At 41.6% G+C, this 15,372-nt stretch overlaps 1 protein-coding gene across 1 annotated transcript in view; it reads left to right on the top strand.

Moving 5' to 3' along the window:
- The first annotated feature begins 4,898 nt into the window (after positions 1 to 4,898).
- Positions 4,899 to 15,372, top strand: part of BUB1B (BUB1 mitotic checkpoint serine/threonine kinase B) — a 56,220-nt gene continuing 45,746 nt past the window's right edge. Inside the window, exons 1-4 of the mRNA XM_061182255.1 lie at positions 4,899 to 5,092; positions 7,408 to 7,554; positions 13,843 to 13,902; positions 14,287 to 14,431. Coding sequence (XP_061038238.1) covers positions 5,058 to 5,092; positions 7,408 to 7,554; positions 13,843 to 13,902; positions 14,287 to 14,431 — 387 coding nt within the window. The 5' untranslated portion in view covers positions 4,899 to 5,057. The remainder of the gene's footprint in view (positions 5,093 to 7,407; positions 7,555 to 13,842; positions 13,903 to 14,286; positions 14,432 to 15,372) is intronic.

Raw genomic sequence — 15,372 nt, 5'->3', positions numbered from 1 at the left:
CTCCAATGAGGGGCACACGGAGGAACGCAGAGCCTTTGGCTGCTCGGAGGAGCCAGCAGGTCCAATATCTGTTGGCCGTTACGGAAGAAACTGCCGCCCACAGATGGGAGGCCTGAGCCTCTCTCATACCTGACTGTGAGGCGGGGTCCTCCCCATGACAGCCGCCATAGGTAGTATATGCCCAGGGTCTGTCTGTTCCAGACACACGTCTCCCAATTGGCAGAAGCCAGCCTTTCGAATATCACAGCTCCCCTGGTGAAATCACAAGGACCACAGCTGGCAAACGTCCCTGTCACTTTTCTTGGCATGCCCACTGCCTTCTCTAACTCCTTACAAAGGGGCTGGTTAGAAAATCAGAAACAGGATCAGATTGTCTTTAGCTGTCACTTTTGTCTTTAGCTGTTAAGAGATGATGTTTTTCTAACTCTGCCTGTCCCTGGATTCTCTTCTCCCTCCTTCAGTTTGGGAGCCTGTGTTGCAAGAAAGACATTGAAACTTCCCAGAGGCAACACGTCCTGAAGACCTCTGTGGAGCAAGGAAGCTTGTGTGGTTTTGATCTGGCTCAAGAGCCTGGGGTTCTTATCACTGGCATGTTCAAGCCCAGGAGTGAGCCTGGGATTCTGAAATGTGAAGAGTTCCTCTAACGTTGCTCTAGAAGTGGCCCAAATTCAGGTTTCCCACTGGCCCTCAGTCTCAGAATTGTTCTAATAAAGGAAGAATGTTGACCAGTCCTGCAAGGACCCACACCTCCAAGCAAGGACCAAAAAAGGACAGCCTTCAGGGGAAAAGGTGGAGGTGGGAGCAGAGGCCAGATAGCTTGTCACCTCACTTAATTCTCTGAATCACCTCACATCTAGCCATGGCCACTTCTCACTGTACAGTCCAAACATTTCCATGCTGGGCTCCCACTTTCAGCCAAACTAAGTTGTTTCCACTCATCTCATCCTGTCTCAGCCTGGGGGCCTCTGACCTCTGACCATTTCTTGGAAAAGCAGCACAGAGCCCAGATCCGCAGAATGTCTCCCACAGCTGGGCCCCTCAGAATGTCAGAAGCAAACTTTCCATGGTCTGCACCAGGCCCCAGGAGGCAACATCTGAGAGAGGGAGCCAGGAAGCTTGCCAGGTGGACAAGCAATGGGAGGTGGGGTACCCACGCCTACACACTCCATCCTCCTGTCAGTTTCCCATATTGGTTGGCTCTGCCAAGTGCCATCCCAGTTGTTGTCCCCCTGTCGTGGCATCAGTACCTCCTCAAATAAAGACAGACCAGTACGTAACTCGTTCCTCAAGCCTCAATGTTATGGAGCCACATGAACATGAGTAATGAAAATTCCACTGGCTCTTCCATAGGATCTCCTGGCCCAGGGTCATGGTTAGCACACACAGTGCTTTGTGTGAATTAGGAAAAGGAGGCCCCTCTGGGCAGATGAATTTTTTAAAGTGCCTACTCTCAGTGAATGAAGCAGGAAAAAGTGTCTCCATTCATGCCTCTGGCCGGGCACTCTTGGGTGTGGCACAATTTGAACAACTATACATGCAGCCCTGAATCAGCCTCCCTTTCAAAGCCTCCTCCAGGTCATCTGGGTGTTTTCCAGAGCTCTGGTGCTCACAAACCAGTCCATTCCCCACTGTCACCACCCAGTCTCTGCCATGCTCTTCCTTTCCTGCTCTAGCTTCCTTGCTGATGGCCTCTACCTCTGAGGCCACTGGAGGGTATCTCCCCTCTGCTGTATCCTGCTGTGAGGGTGCTGATGACCCGGTCCAGGAGTGGCCTCCCAGTGCTCTCAGAATGGCCAGAACTTGAGATGCTGGAGCTGGGCTGTACCCTTGGCACCTGGGCATGAAGACAGTGCTGGTGGAGCCCAGCATCACACAGTACCAACTTCTACAGCCTCTGCCTACCAGCCCTCTCTCTACAAGGCCAGGGGTCCTAGGGGCCAGGCCAAGGAAGGGTCGCTGCTCAAGACAGATATCAAGTGGCCCTCCCCATTCCAGTTCTCCCCAAGTGTGCGGTTCCACCGTTCTTCTTCCTCAAAAGCACACAAAATTGCCTGCCAGGGGCCCCACCCATAGTTTTTTGGAAATATCTAACATGTTAGGGTAAGTGGAGGCTCCCACTCCGTATGATGCTGGTTTCCTCCCCCAGAATTTGGCACCCAGAAGCTGACGTTTATTAAACATAAACTTGGGTTGAATGAATTAAACATAAATTAAGGTTGAATCCCTTAATTTAGAGCTTAGGTTTGTGGCGCCCAGAGTACTGGGCTTGAAGTAAGAAGCTGGCAGCATTCAGATCCTACTCTGTTCTTCCTTAATAGCTGACTCTCATCGACACTTTATTTCCTTGAGGTTGAATCAGCTCATGTGCAAATTGAGCACAATGATGAATATTTGGGAACACTCTAGATTCTCCAAGACCTTCCTGGAGCACAAAACTCTGGTTGGGCTAATTCCAGGGCAAAACAGCCTAATTTTGTACTTCTTATTAGCAACATAGCTTATTTAGCTCTACATCTTAACTTGTATCTTAACAGCCCTGCCATATGACTGCTTCTGTTCTCAGCTTGTGGTCCATTCTGACCTTTTGGTCCTTTTCTGCCAGATGCAGAAAAGTTGATAACTGATATCTTCTTGTTCAGTATGTATATTTTTTACACATATCAGTGTGGAAATTCTGGGTCAGGCAATTTCCAATGATTTGGGAAGACCCATGAAAAGTAGGGTGGTTCTGCAGAAAAGCAAAAACAGAGTTCAGAAAGAAGTTTCCATGGAACTGGAGAGACCCAGCTCCTAGGAGATTCCCTAATACCCTGTAATAACAGCTACTGTGAGATGCAACTAGGCAGCAGCCAGTAGCCTCCAGCCTTGGGGCTAATGCATCTTTTCACCCTTCACCTCCCTTCCTCCTGGCAACACAAGATGGTTTGGATTATTATGCCTCCTTCTCATTGGTTCTTCTACCTCATCACTGGTAAATAAAAGACTCAGCTGCTGCTCCGATTGGCTGATCTGTTGCTGGGGTAAAGGCCAGCTTGGTGATGCTGCTTTGCCAGATGTGGTCTCCTTCAGGCCCTGAACACACATACCCTCATTTGGTCTCTCTTGACCTTCCTCCCACCCCCAGATAGTCCCTCTCTCTTCCCGTGGTTGCACAGTAAACAAGCAGTTCATCCAAGGGTTCCCTGGAGACCCAGAGGTTTTCATCTTTGTAGCGTTTAGCCTGCTAAAGTAGGACTTTGCATAACACATGAAGGCAAAGTTGGGGAAAATCAGCCTTTGACAATCAAGAACACACACATCTCCACAAGACCAAGCAAGAGATCATAGATTTTCTGACACCTAAATCCCTCTAACAGCCACTGATGCACATAGGTATGGCTTTGCATATAAATGGGTGAAAATGAGAGGCTTGTTAGTCCCCAACTGCTACCAGTTCCCACTATACCTGAAATTCCACCATTAAGATTTATTCCGTTATGAATTTTCTTCTCCTGGGACCTACTGTTAAAACACAAAGGGCCCAAAATCTGTTCTGAAAGATGTGTGAAAAGGTTTATGGTCAAATAAGTTTAGAGATGCCAACATATTTTAGCACACCCTGTGGCAGGCAGAATGATGGCCCCCAAAGACGTGCATTCCTAATCCATGGAACCTGTGAATATGTCAACTTACATGACAAAAGAAACTTAGCAGATGTGATTAAGGTTCAGGACCCTGAGACAGTTTATATGCATGGGCCTCATGTAATTACATGAGCCCTTCAAAGCAGAGAGATTTTCCTGACTGTGGTCAGGGGAAGAGATGTGATGACAGGCACTGGGTCAGAGAGATGCTATGCTGTTGGCTTTGAAGATGGAGGATGGGGGCCACAAGCTAAGGAATACCCATGAATGTCTCTAAAAACTGGAAAAAAAAGAAACAAATTCTCCTGAAGGGCTTCCAGAAACAAAGTCCTGCCAACACCCTGTTTAGTGTGAAACTCCAGTCTAATTTCTGACTCAGCAAATTGCAAAGTAATAAATTTGTGATGTTTTAAGCTGCTAAGTTTATGGTAGTTTGTTAGAGCAGCATTAGAAGTTGGAGTACACCCCCTCCCTCAGAGATTCATGGTGTGCTTCAGCTATTAAGGGCTATAGAGAGCCTTTCAGGACTCCAGTGTAGCTGGGCTTGTTCAGCTTCCCAGCCACATCTGAGGCTACCATAGTTTCTTCCTTAGGAAATCAGAACAGTGGAGGCTGGTCTGCTGAAGGGGAAAAGAGGTAAAACCTAGGGAGCTGTGGAATAGCTGCATTTTCTGTCTGGGACTGTGCAGCAGAGAAAGCAACGCAATATCACCGCATTATAGACGAAGAAAATCGAAGGTCAGAGAGATTATGCGGCTTGCCTAAGGTTGCACATTTGGTACCATTCTTACAGAACTAGAATCCGGCTTTTCACAGTTCAAGCGTGGGGCAGGAAACAGCTGGGTCAGAGCCGCCTAAGAGCTCAGGACATGCGTGAGACTTGGGGCAGAGGGGTGGTCATAGCCAGGCCAGCCACCCCAGAAAAGAGGCCAAGCGCAAGCACTCAAAGATATCTCACTATGCTCATGATATCAGAGAATGCTGGTGCTCAAAATGTCCCTCGCTAGGCTCAAAGATTAGCTCTAGAGCCTGGACGCAGAGAGCACCTGGAGAGAATTTACACCGCCTAAATCTGCAGCACCTGGACAGCCACAGTCCTCCGGAAACTACCACTCCCACTATGCCCCGCGACAGCGTGGACTAAACCTGGGATAAACTACAAGTCCCAGAATTCCTTGGGTGGGAGGCGCGAGCGTGGAGGAGCGGAGGGGCGTAGCACGTTGTCGGCGCGGGACCGTTAAATTTGAAACTTGGCGGCTGGGCGTGAGGGTTTGAGGTGGCTGGTTCGCGAGGGAGTCAGGTGCGTGGTTTTTTCGGGAGCGCCCTCCGGTCGCTTCGGTACCTCGAAGGGCAGGTTGCAGAAGGAGGCCCAGGCGGTCTGCGGCCCTGAAGAAAGGCCCGCGGCAGGACGAGGCCCTGAGCCGGGAATGCAGGATGGCGGCGATGCAGAAGGAAAGGGGTGTTCCAAGGTAGGTACCGGAGAAGGGCGGCCGGGAGCTGGGCCTGCGAGCCCCGAGGGTGCCTGGCAGGTGACAGAGGCTTCGCTCAGAGTAGCCCAGGAGAGGACCGGCACGGTCAGGAGAAGAGCAGGCCCGGCCGGATCCTCCTCCCTGCTGGCGTCGGACGCAAATGGTGGAGGTGAAGGCCCAGAGCAGGGTTAGCACCGACCTCGGGGTGAGGGCGCGTGAGAATCATGCTGCATCCAGCTTCAAAGCCAAGGAGGCTGTGGGACGCCAGGGGTCCAAAGAGCTTGGAATTTGTCGTGTAGTCTGTGTTGGTGTCTCAGCCCAGACGTTTGCTAGCTCTTTGACCTTGGACACGTCTTAATATGGAAAACGCTGCTATTAACGCTACCATGCCGGGTTCTAGGAGAATTCAGAGTATCTGTAAAGTAACTGCCTCCAAATAAGTGCTCAGCACATGGTAGGTGCTAGCATTAAGCTAGTAGCATAGTTAGAAATCTAAAAAGCCCTTGTCTGCATGCTGGCTGCTCTTCCTTATTTATACATATATAAGCTCTTACTTCTACCCTCCTGAAGCTTAAGTTCTGGGGTGGGATGAGGGTAGGGGCAACGGACAATAAACAAGATAAATAAACTAAAAGTTAGATGGTGGTCGGTACTAAAAAAATAAATAAATAAAACAGTTGGGGGGTGCAATTTTCGATAGTTTTGAACAGAGAGCCTCACTGAGAAGGTGTCATTTGGGTCAAGACTTGAAGGAAACTCAAGAGCTAGTCCTGCATAGATCTGGGGGCGGGGGCGGGGAAGTACAAAGGCTGGAGGGTGAGAGTTGCGGGAGGGAGGCGCACTGGGCCAGTAGCTGGAGCAGAATGAACCAGAGAGTAAAAGGAAGTGAAGTAAAAAAGGTGATGATGCAGGCATTGTAAGGACTTGGCTTTTACTCTGTAGTTGAAAGTTATTGGAAGGCTTTGAGCAGAGGAAAGACATGATCTGACATGTGTTTAAATGGGATCACTTTGGCTGCAGTGTTGAAAAGACTAAAGGTAGAAAAGGCTGGAAGCAGGGAGACCAGTTTAGAGGTTATTGAAATATTCCAGGCAAGAGAAGATGGTGGCTTGAGCCAGGCTGGAAACAGTGGAGATGGTGAGAAGAGATTAATTTCTGGATATGTTTTGAAGGTAGAACCCACAGGACTTGCTGAGTGACTGGCGGGGTAGGGGGTGGGTGAGTGGAGTGTCAAGGTTAGCATTAAGAATTTTGACTTGAGCAACTGGAAAAATGAAATTGCCATTTATTTGAGATGAGGGAAGGACCAGGTCTTTGAGGAGGCAAGAGGAGGAGGAGGAGGGATGGAGGAAGCAATCCCAGCTCAGTTTTGGATACTATTTAGTAGAGATAGTTTAATTGCTATTTTAAGAGCAGGAGAAGAAATTTAGATGAACTCAAGAAATATTTATTCAGTGCTTACTAGTGTTAGATCCTATATTAGAGCATGAGAAAATAAAAATAAATGACATGGCCCTTACATTTACAGGATTCACACAAAATAGTTAAAAAGATATGAGTAGTTACAACCTAAATTATTATTAATCACTTACAGTTTACTTTCTTGAAGGAAGTTTTCAGCTCTCATCTAGACTGAGGTCTCACATAACTTTCACTTTGTTTTGAAGAATAGTGCCTATCTGTTTTAAACCCAGAAATAGTGTCTCTCAGCCAGAAGTAAGCTTCTCTTCGACCATTGCAGAGCTCGGAAGTTCAGAGTACATACCCTTTGTGGTGACTACCTCCAGAAAACTTTTGGGGATTCCTCCCATAGAATTGATAGAATTGGGGGAGCCATTTGTGACCAGTAAACTGTACTTTTGTCTGCTTCTGCTCTTGGCTACCCGTATACATAAACTTCAGTTTTAAGTCATCAGTTGAAACATTGGGTGTTAGTCTGATAAACACGTTGCTAATTTTAAATTAAACTAGATGATGCATTCAGTGGTAGGCATCGAACTGCTTTTTGTCTACTTTGCCAAATTTATAATACTTTTTTCCCTTTTTTTCTTCCTGCCATAAACTTTCTTCTTATAATATTGTTCACAATACCCTAGCCATAGTCTCTCTTCCATTAGGTAATACTACAGCCGTAAACTTGGAAACCAGGTCACAGAAAGGCTCAGAAGCTTAGGAGTATAATAACACTACTAATGTGCCAACCCACTATATTCGACCCAAAGATGACGATCACTTTTCTGAAAACATTTACAATAATCTAGTATTATAATAACTCAGTGTTGGTATGAGATTTACTTTTGTTTCCCTCTTCGCAGTGAAGTCATGTCCTTGGAGGGAGATGAATGGGAGCTGAGTAAAGAAAATGTCCAACCTTTAAGGCAGGGGCGGATCATGTCCACACTTCAGGGAGCACTGGCACAGCAAGAATCTGCCTGTAACACTACTCTTCAGCAACAGAAACGGTATGTAGAATGGTTGGGGCTCAACCTGTCATCATTCATCCCCAGTTTGGTAGGTAATGTGGGTGTGGACCCGTGCAGTATGGCATGAGGAGTACTAAACTACTCTTCAAAAGCTGGTAGGATGCGAATCTGTTCTCCTCCTGCTTTCTCATCACACAACAGCTATCTAAAGATCTCCTCAAGTGCACTTAAGAACAAGAGCTATAGGATTTCATTTCATTGTGGAGCAGCCAAACTCTTGTATCAATAGAAATATTTCTCATACAGGGGGAACTGATAAGTGAAGCAAGTATCATTTTACAATATTTCACAAAAGTATTATGTCATTCTGGATCCCTAAACAGAATGAACTCTTTGAGAGTAATCAGTTAATGAAATTGCTTCTTTGGATTCTGAGTACTGAGGGAGAGTGAATCTGCTATCTTTTATGTGTACTCAATTATTAACTTTGTAGGAAAGTATTTTCGAGAATGTGCCAAAATGAAATAGTGGTCTCCAAAGAAAATGTAAACCTCAGAGAAACCGAATTTAACAAACTCAGGATAATGAAAAGCTGAAAAATACCACTACATTATTCAAATGGACCTATGGAACTTGCTTTCCTCTGACAAATGTTTTGATAAATATACTTTTTTCAAAAAAGTAAAGTATCAGTTTCTACCTTCAATCTCGTAACAAAATTCTGATATTATAGGCAAATTATCATAATTTTTTAATACATACTTTATTTATTTTATTAATTTTTTGGACACGCCACGCGGCATGCGGGATGTTAGTTCCCCGACCAGGGATCCACCCCACACCCCCTGCAGTGTAAGCGCGGAGTCTTAACCACGGGATGGCCAGGGAAGTTCCCAAATTATCATAACTTTGATAGAATGTGATGAATATCCTTGTTCATCTCTTTGGATCTTTAAAAGCATTGAATTTTATGGTTTTGTTTCACAGATGGTGTTCTATTCTTAAATCTTCTTGGTTCTGTGACGTTGTACTAGTTTTTCCACTTCACTAACTACTCTTCCTTTTTTCTTGTTGGCTTCCTACTGCATTTTACCTAAGTCTCTGTTCTTTGTCCTCCGTTCTCACTCCATATTCACATTTTCCAGGATTGTTTAACTACTGTTTACATCTCTTACTTGCCTTCTGTCGATAAATGTCTTTTTATCTACCTGTAACATATAATTAGATAAATGTTTCACTAATGTATTAAATACTGAATCTCTTCTCTTATAAATGACCTACCTTTTTCTACCCCATTTTGATTAATGGTACCAAAACTCATCTGAATGATCTTACCTCACTGCCCTCTCACTCTAATTTTATTTAGTCAATTACTAAGGATTTGTGATTTTTATTTTTAACGTATAATTTACATGCAGTGAAATGCTCAGATTTTTAGTTAGTTTTAAGACATTTCAAGACACGGAACGTTTTTATTACCTCAGAAAGTTCTCTCATGCCCCTTCCCAGTCAATCTTCCTCTCCCTCATGAAGCAACCAGTGATTAGATTTCTGTCACCATAGGTTACTTTTGTTTATTCTAGAATTTTATATAAATGGAATCCTACAGTTCTTTCAATATGTTTTTTAGCCTTTTTCATGTTGCATGTATCAGTAGATTTTTCCTTTTTATTACTGAGTAGTATTCCATTTGTTTATCCATTCATCAGTTGATGGACAAGTAGATTCTTTCCAATTATGTGCTTTATGAATAAAGCTGCTATGGACATTCTTGCATAAGGCTTTCTGTGGACATAGATTTTCATTTCTCTCGGAATAGAATTGCTAGGTCATAGAATAAATGTATGTTTAATTTTTTAAGAAACTGCTGGTTTTCCAAGGAGGTTGTAACATTTTACACTCCTGTCAGCCATGTATGAGAATCTATTTGCTCCAAATCCACTCCCATATTTGATGTGGTCATTTTTTTTCATTTTAACCATTCTGGTGGGTGTATAATAGTATCTCATTATGGTTTTGCGTCCCATCTCCCAGGTGACTAATGATGGTGAGCACTTTTTTGCTTGCTTGTTGGCATTTTATATATCTTCTTTTGTGGTACATTTGTTTAGACATTTGGCCTAGTTTTAAAATTGGATTGCAGGAGTTCTTTATATGGTCTGTATACAAATCCCTTATCAAATATATGTGTTACAAATATTTTCTCCCAGTCCATGGCTATCTATTTTCTTGGTCGTATTTTTTGACAAGCAAAAGTTTTTTGTTTTTGTTTTATTTTTGAATTTTATTTATTTTTTTATACAACAGGTTCTTATTAGTTATCCATTTTATACATATTAGTGTATATATGTCCATCCCAATCTCATCCCACCACCACCACCCCCACCACCACTTTCCCCCCTTGGTGTCCATACGTTTGTTCTCTATACCTGTGTCTCTATTTCTGCCTTGCAAACCGGTTCATCTGTACCATTTTTCTAGGTTCCACATATATGTGTTAATATACGATATTTGTTTTTCTTTTTCTGACTTACTTCACTCTGTATGACAGTGTCTAGATCCATCCACACCTCTACAAATGACCCAATTTTGTTCCTTTTTATTGCTGAGTAATATTCCATTGTATATATGTACCACATCTTCTTTATCCATTCGTCTGTCTATGGGCATTTAGGTTGCTTCCATGACCTGACTGTTGTAAATAGTGCTGCAATGAACATTGGGGTGCATGTGTCTTTTTGAATTATGGTTTTCTCTGAGTATATGCCCAGTAGTGGGATTGCTGGGTCATATGGTAGTTCTATTTTTAGTTTTTTAAGGAACCTCCATACTGTTCTCCTTAGTGGCTGTATCAATTTACATTCCCACCAACAGTGCAGGAGGGTTCCCTTTTCTCCACACCCTCTCCAGCATATGTTGTTTGTAGATTTTCTGATGAAGCCCATTCTAACTGGTGTGAGGTGATACCTCATTGTAGTTTTGGTTTGCATTTCTCTAATAATTAGTGATGTTGAGCAGCTTTTCATGTGCTTCTTGGCCGTCTGTATATCTTCTTTGGAGAAATGTCTATTTAGGTCTTCTGCCCATTTTTGGATTGGGTTGTTTGTTTTTTTAATATTGAGCTGCATGAGCTGTTTATATATTTTGGAGACTAATCCTTTGTCCGTTGATTCGTTTGCAAATATTTTCTACCATTCTGAGGGTTGTCTTTTCGTCTTGTTTGTAGTTTCCTTTGCTTTGCAAAAGCTTTTAAGTTTCCTTAGGTCCCATTTGTTTATTTTTGTTTTTATTTCCATTACTCTAGGAGGTGGATCAAAAAAGATCTTGCTGTGATTTATGTCAAAGAGTGTTCTTCCTATGTTTTCCTCTAAGAGTTTTATAGTGTCCAGTCTTACATTTAGGTCTCTAATCCATTTTGAGTTTATTTTTGTGTATGGTGTTAGGGAGTGTTCTAATTTCATTCTTTTACATGTAGCTGTCCAGTTTTCCCAGCACCACTTATTGAAGAGACTGTCTTTTCTCCATTGTATATCCTTGCCTCCTTTGTCATAGATTAGTTGACCATAGGTGCGTGAGTTTATCTCTGGGCTTTCTATCCTGTTCCATTGATCTATATTTCTGTTTTTGTGTCAGTACCATATGACAAGCAGAAGTTTTTAATTTTTTTTTTTTTTGGCTGCATTTGGTCTTTGTTGCTATGCGCGGACTTTCTCTAGTTGCGGAGAGCGGGGACTACTCTGCGTTGTGGTGCACAGGCTTCTCATTGCAGTGGCTTCTCTTGTTGCAGAGCACGGGCTCTAGGCACGCGGGCTCAGTAGTTGTGGCTCGTGAGCTCTAGAGCACAGGCTCAGTAGTTGTGGTGCAGGGGCTTTGTTGCTCCACAACAAGTGGGATCTTCCCAGAGCAGGGCTTGAACCCGTGTCCCCTGCATTGGCAGGTGGATTCTTAACCACTGTGCCACCAGGGAAGTCCAGAAGTTTTTAGTTTTGATGAAGTTTAATTAATTAGTGTCTTTCTTTTAGTGCTTCTTTTATCTTCTCTAGGAAATCTTTTCCTGCCCCAAAGGTGCAAAGATATTCTCCTGTGATTTCTTCTAACTTTATTGTTTTAGCTTTTATGTTTAAATTTATCCTTGAGTATGGTGTGAGGTTGGAGTAAAAGGTCTTCCACATCCACCCCCACCCCCACGTGAATATCTAGTTGTTCTGCCTCCATTTGTTGAAGAGATTTTTTTTTTCTTTCCCCATTGAATTGCTTTGGGACTCTCGTCAAAAATCATTTGATTGTATATGTGTGGATCATTTCTGAGCTCTCTATTCTGTTCCATTGATCTAATTGTCTTTCTTTTCACCAATTATATATTGTTTTGATTAGCTTTATATAGTAAAGACTAGAAGTCAGGTAGCGTGAGTTCTCCAACTCTTGTTCTTTTTCAAAATTGTTTTGGCTATTCTTGGTCCTTTGCCTTTCCAAATTTTAAAATCATCTTGTCAGTTTCTAGAAAAGAGACTGCTGGGATTTGGGTTAGATTGCATTGAATCCGTAGATAAATTTGGAGGATTGCTGATTTTTATCAATAATGTACATAATTGTGTCCCCTTAGTTACATAATTATGTCCCCTTTTCTAATTTTTCCTTTTCTTATAGTGTTGTTACCACCCAGGGTTCTTGGACTCTTTAATCAATAGAAATTGATAAGGGGCCAGACCAGAAATTCAGGCAAGGCTTTACTGGGACTCGTGCTGCAGGGAGCAAAAACAAATAACAGGTTCCCCTGAGCTGGGGCGAGCTGGTTTCTTAAATGGGGTGAGGGTAGGACCGGGTCCAAGGGTTGGGCCAGAGGGGTGACTTGGGTGATCTGCCCACCCCGTTGGTGGTGCTGTGTGCAGCGATCATTAGCAGTACTCTGCTTTTGTTCCTGAAACCTCAGAAGTGGTGGGTTTTTGGTCTTTTTGGATCTTGTTGTTCATAATTTGCCCCAACTGCAAATGTACACAGTTATTTTTAGTCCCTTATAGTTTCTTTGTATTCTGTTGCACAAGGAGACTTTTGTCCAGGTGCCAGCACTGCAACAAAGGGTCCCAGGTCCCAGCCTGTCTCAGTGTTACCTGATTAGTCTTTTTGATATCTTTGCTTACCATATTCAAGATACTCTCCAATTGAAGAACCACTACTGGCTTTAACAGGTAGAATCCAAACTCTTTAAATTTACATTTAAAGCATTCCCTTCTTACCTCTCCAGATATCTCCATTTATTCCCAATACTGACTTTATGTTATAGCTTAATTCCCTCTGGGTTAACTCTCCCATTTTGACAACTTTATTCAATACTGATTTCCCTCTCTCTTGGAAAATTCCCTTTTTCTTTCAAATCTTATGGTTCCTTCAGAGTCCCACCTTCTAAGATTGCTTCTATGATACCTCCTTTTGACTTCATAAAGTCTTTACTATCCATTCTTGGCAATTGTAATATACTGCTCTGTATTATTAATTTTTCATTTATGTATTGTCTTTCTTATTAGGGCATAAATTCCTTTGTGTCAGGGACTATTCTTTATGTCAAACATAACCCCTTATACAGTTTTTATTGATTAAGCATTTATCTAAATTGTGGTTTACTACCCAATATTTCCCCTCTATTCTAACTGGTCAGTCTTAACTTAGTCTTAGCCCTCTGCTTTCCCAGCTCTTTACAAAGTCATATTTCACACTTTCTCTGAAGCATTCCTCCAATTTATATATGGTCTAATTCTTCTCTGACTAATGTTACCCATGGAATTTTTCTTTAACTTTAAGATTCTGATTTCTATATATATCTGTATGTGTGTGTGTTTAGTTTTTCTTCAGTACTGTCAGATACATATAAAATAATAGATGTCATTTATTGAGTACTTACTATGTCTAAACACTACACTTAAGACTAGTCAACCTAACAAGATAGATAGTATTATTATCCCCATTTTATAGATGAGGAAACTGAAAACAGTTTTAATAGCTTTTCTAATGTTACTCAGCTAGTGATTACTGGAGCTGCATTGGAACCTAGGGAGTCTTGTTCCAGAGATTTAAACTGCTATGTAATACTTCTTTTCTATATGTTGTCTTGGAATTTCTCTAATTTCTGTATATTTTATCTCTCCTGTTATATTATCGGCAGAATCCTGATTGTTTCTATTCTTTTTCTTTCTGTTTAATAAACCCTCAAACTCCAGTGCAGTTATCTAGGTTGATATTAAACACTTAATAGTGAATAAAAATGAAGGTGATACTTGTTCATTTGGCTCTTATCACTATTGCTTATGCTCACATTTTCTGTTTAAATTTCAGGGCATTTGAATCTGAAATTCGATTTTATGCTGGAAATGACCCTCTGGATGTTTGGGATAGGTGAGTCTTTTTATTTAACAAGGGCCATAGAAACTTAACAGGTGAGTCCTTATGGCCATGCATCTCATACTGGGGTGTGTGGAGCAGTGTATTAGAGTAGAGAGTAGTGTTTTGCAGACACAGATAAGCAGAATAATCATAGTATATCTTTCTGAGGTGTGACTGAGCTATACCTGTCTGTCACCATCCCCATTATTTCCCACAGGTACATGTTAGCAATATTTGGAAAAGTTTGAGGTATACAGGTTTAGGGCATGTCATTGAGGACCTCTAAATAAACATTTTCAGTATATTAGATATTTCTGCTTTAAAAAGTCCAGAATGGGTCTTGGAGCAAGATAATGTTAAACTTGAAAAATATTCTTTTCCTCTCTTCTCATTCAGGTATATTAACTGGACAGAGCAGAACTATCCTCAGGGCGGGAAGGAGAGTAATATGTCAACATTATTAGAAAGAGCTGTAGAAGCACTACAAGGAGAAAAACGATATTATAATGATCCTCGATTTCTCAGTCTCTGGCTTAAGCTGGTAAGTCTTTCTCAAGTGCCATCTGAGTTTAAAATATTAAACCAAGAGGTTTTCTCTAGAGGTATCTTGTACACCAAAAAACTGAGCCGTTCAGTAGATACTAAACATTTAATAAATATTCAATATTTGTTAAATTGTTTCTACTTTAGAGGTGGATTTTACTATAAGGTTTTTTTATCCCTTTAAAAGTGATCATAAGGCCTGTCTATTTCTCTGTAGGAGTGGGTTATTTATTGATTTTAAACATCATTGGGCCATGCAACTGTACTGGGGGAGGATGTGTAGGAGCCAACACATGGCAGTAGTACGATTGTTTGGGGAAAAGCTTTTGTAGGTGATTCTGGTATCCCTTTCTCCCATTTTTTGAATCTTCACCATAAAAAAAAAGTGATGTTTATTTTTCATCTGTCTTTGGGTTTCTTTTACCTAGTATGTTGCTACAATTAAAAATATTGACCTGACCACTTTGTACTATCTTACTTGACATGTAGTTCTTTTAGGAACACTCTTGAGGATTTTTTTATGAAAATGTCTTTGTAAAAATTATGGCCAGGGTTTCTTAGACATTAATTTCATTGCTTTTATCCTAAAAGAGATTAGAAATAAAGCAAGTGATAAATATTTAGAATAGAATTTTAGATGATAGAATTAGATATTGGATAAAAAATTTTTTAATAAAATATATTAAAAAATTAAAAATACATTTTTAAAAATTAAAAATTTATTAAAAATAAGTAATTAGATAATTCTAAATAACAGAATATTTACAACCATTGTAATATGATAAAATACTGACATTGGAAATTAATAAGATTTCTGGCTAAAATATATCTCTTGGGGAGGACTTAACTTAAACTTCAAATAGTTACTAATACAGGAAGTTAGGTGAATCCTGAAGACATAATTATCTGATTTCTGCAGGACATTTGACATATCTTGGC

The sequence above is a fragment of the Eubalaena glacialis genome, chromosome 2 (assembly GCF_028564815.1).
Source record: "Eubalaena glacialis isolate mEubGla1 chromosome 2, mEubGla1.1.hap2.+ XY, whole genome shotgun sequence".
Lineage (NCBI taxonomy): Eukaryota > Metazoa > Chordata > Mammalia > Artiodactyla > Balaenidae > Eubalaena > Eubalaena glacialis.
The sequence above is the reverse complement of the archived record's forward strand: the minus strand, read 5'-3'. Positions and strand labels throughout refer to the sequence as shown.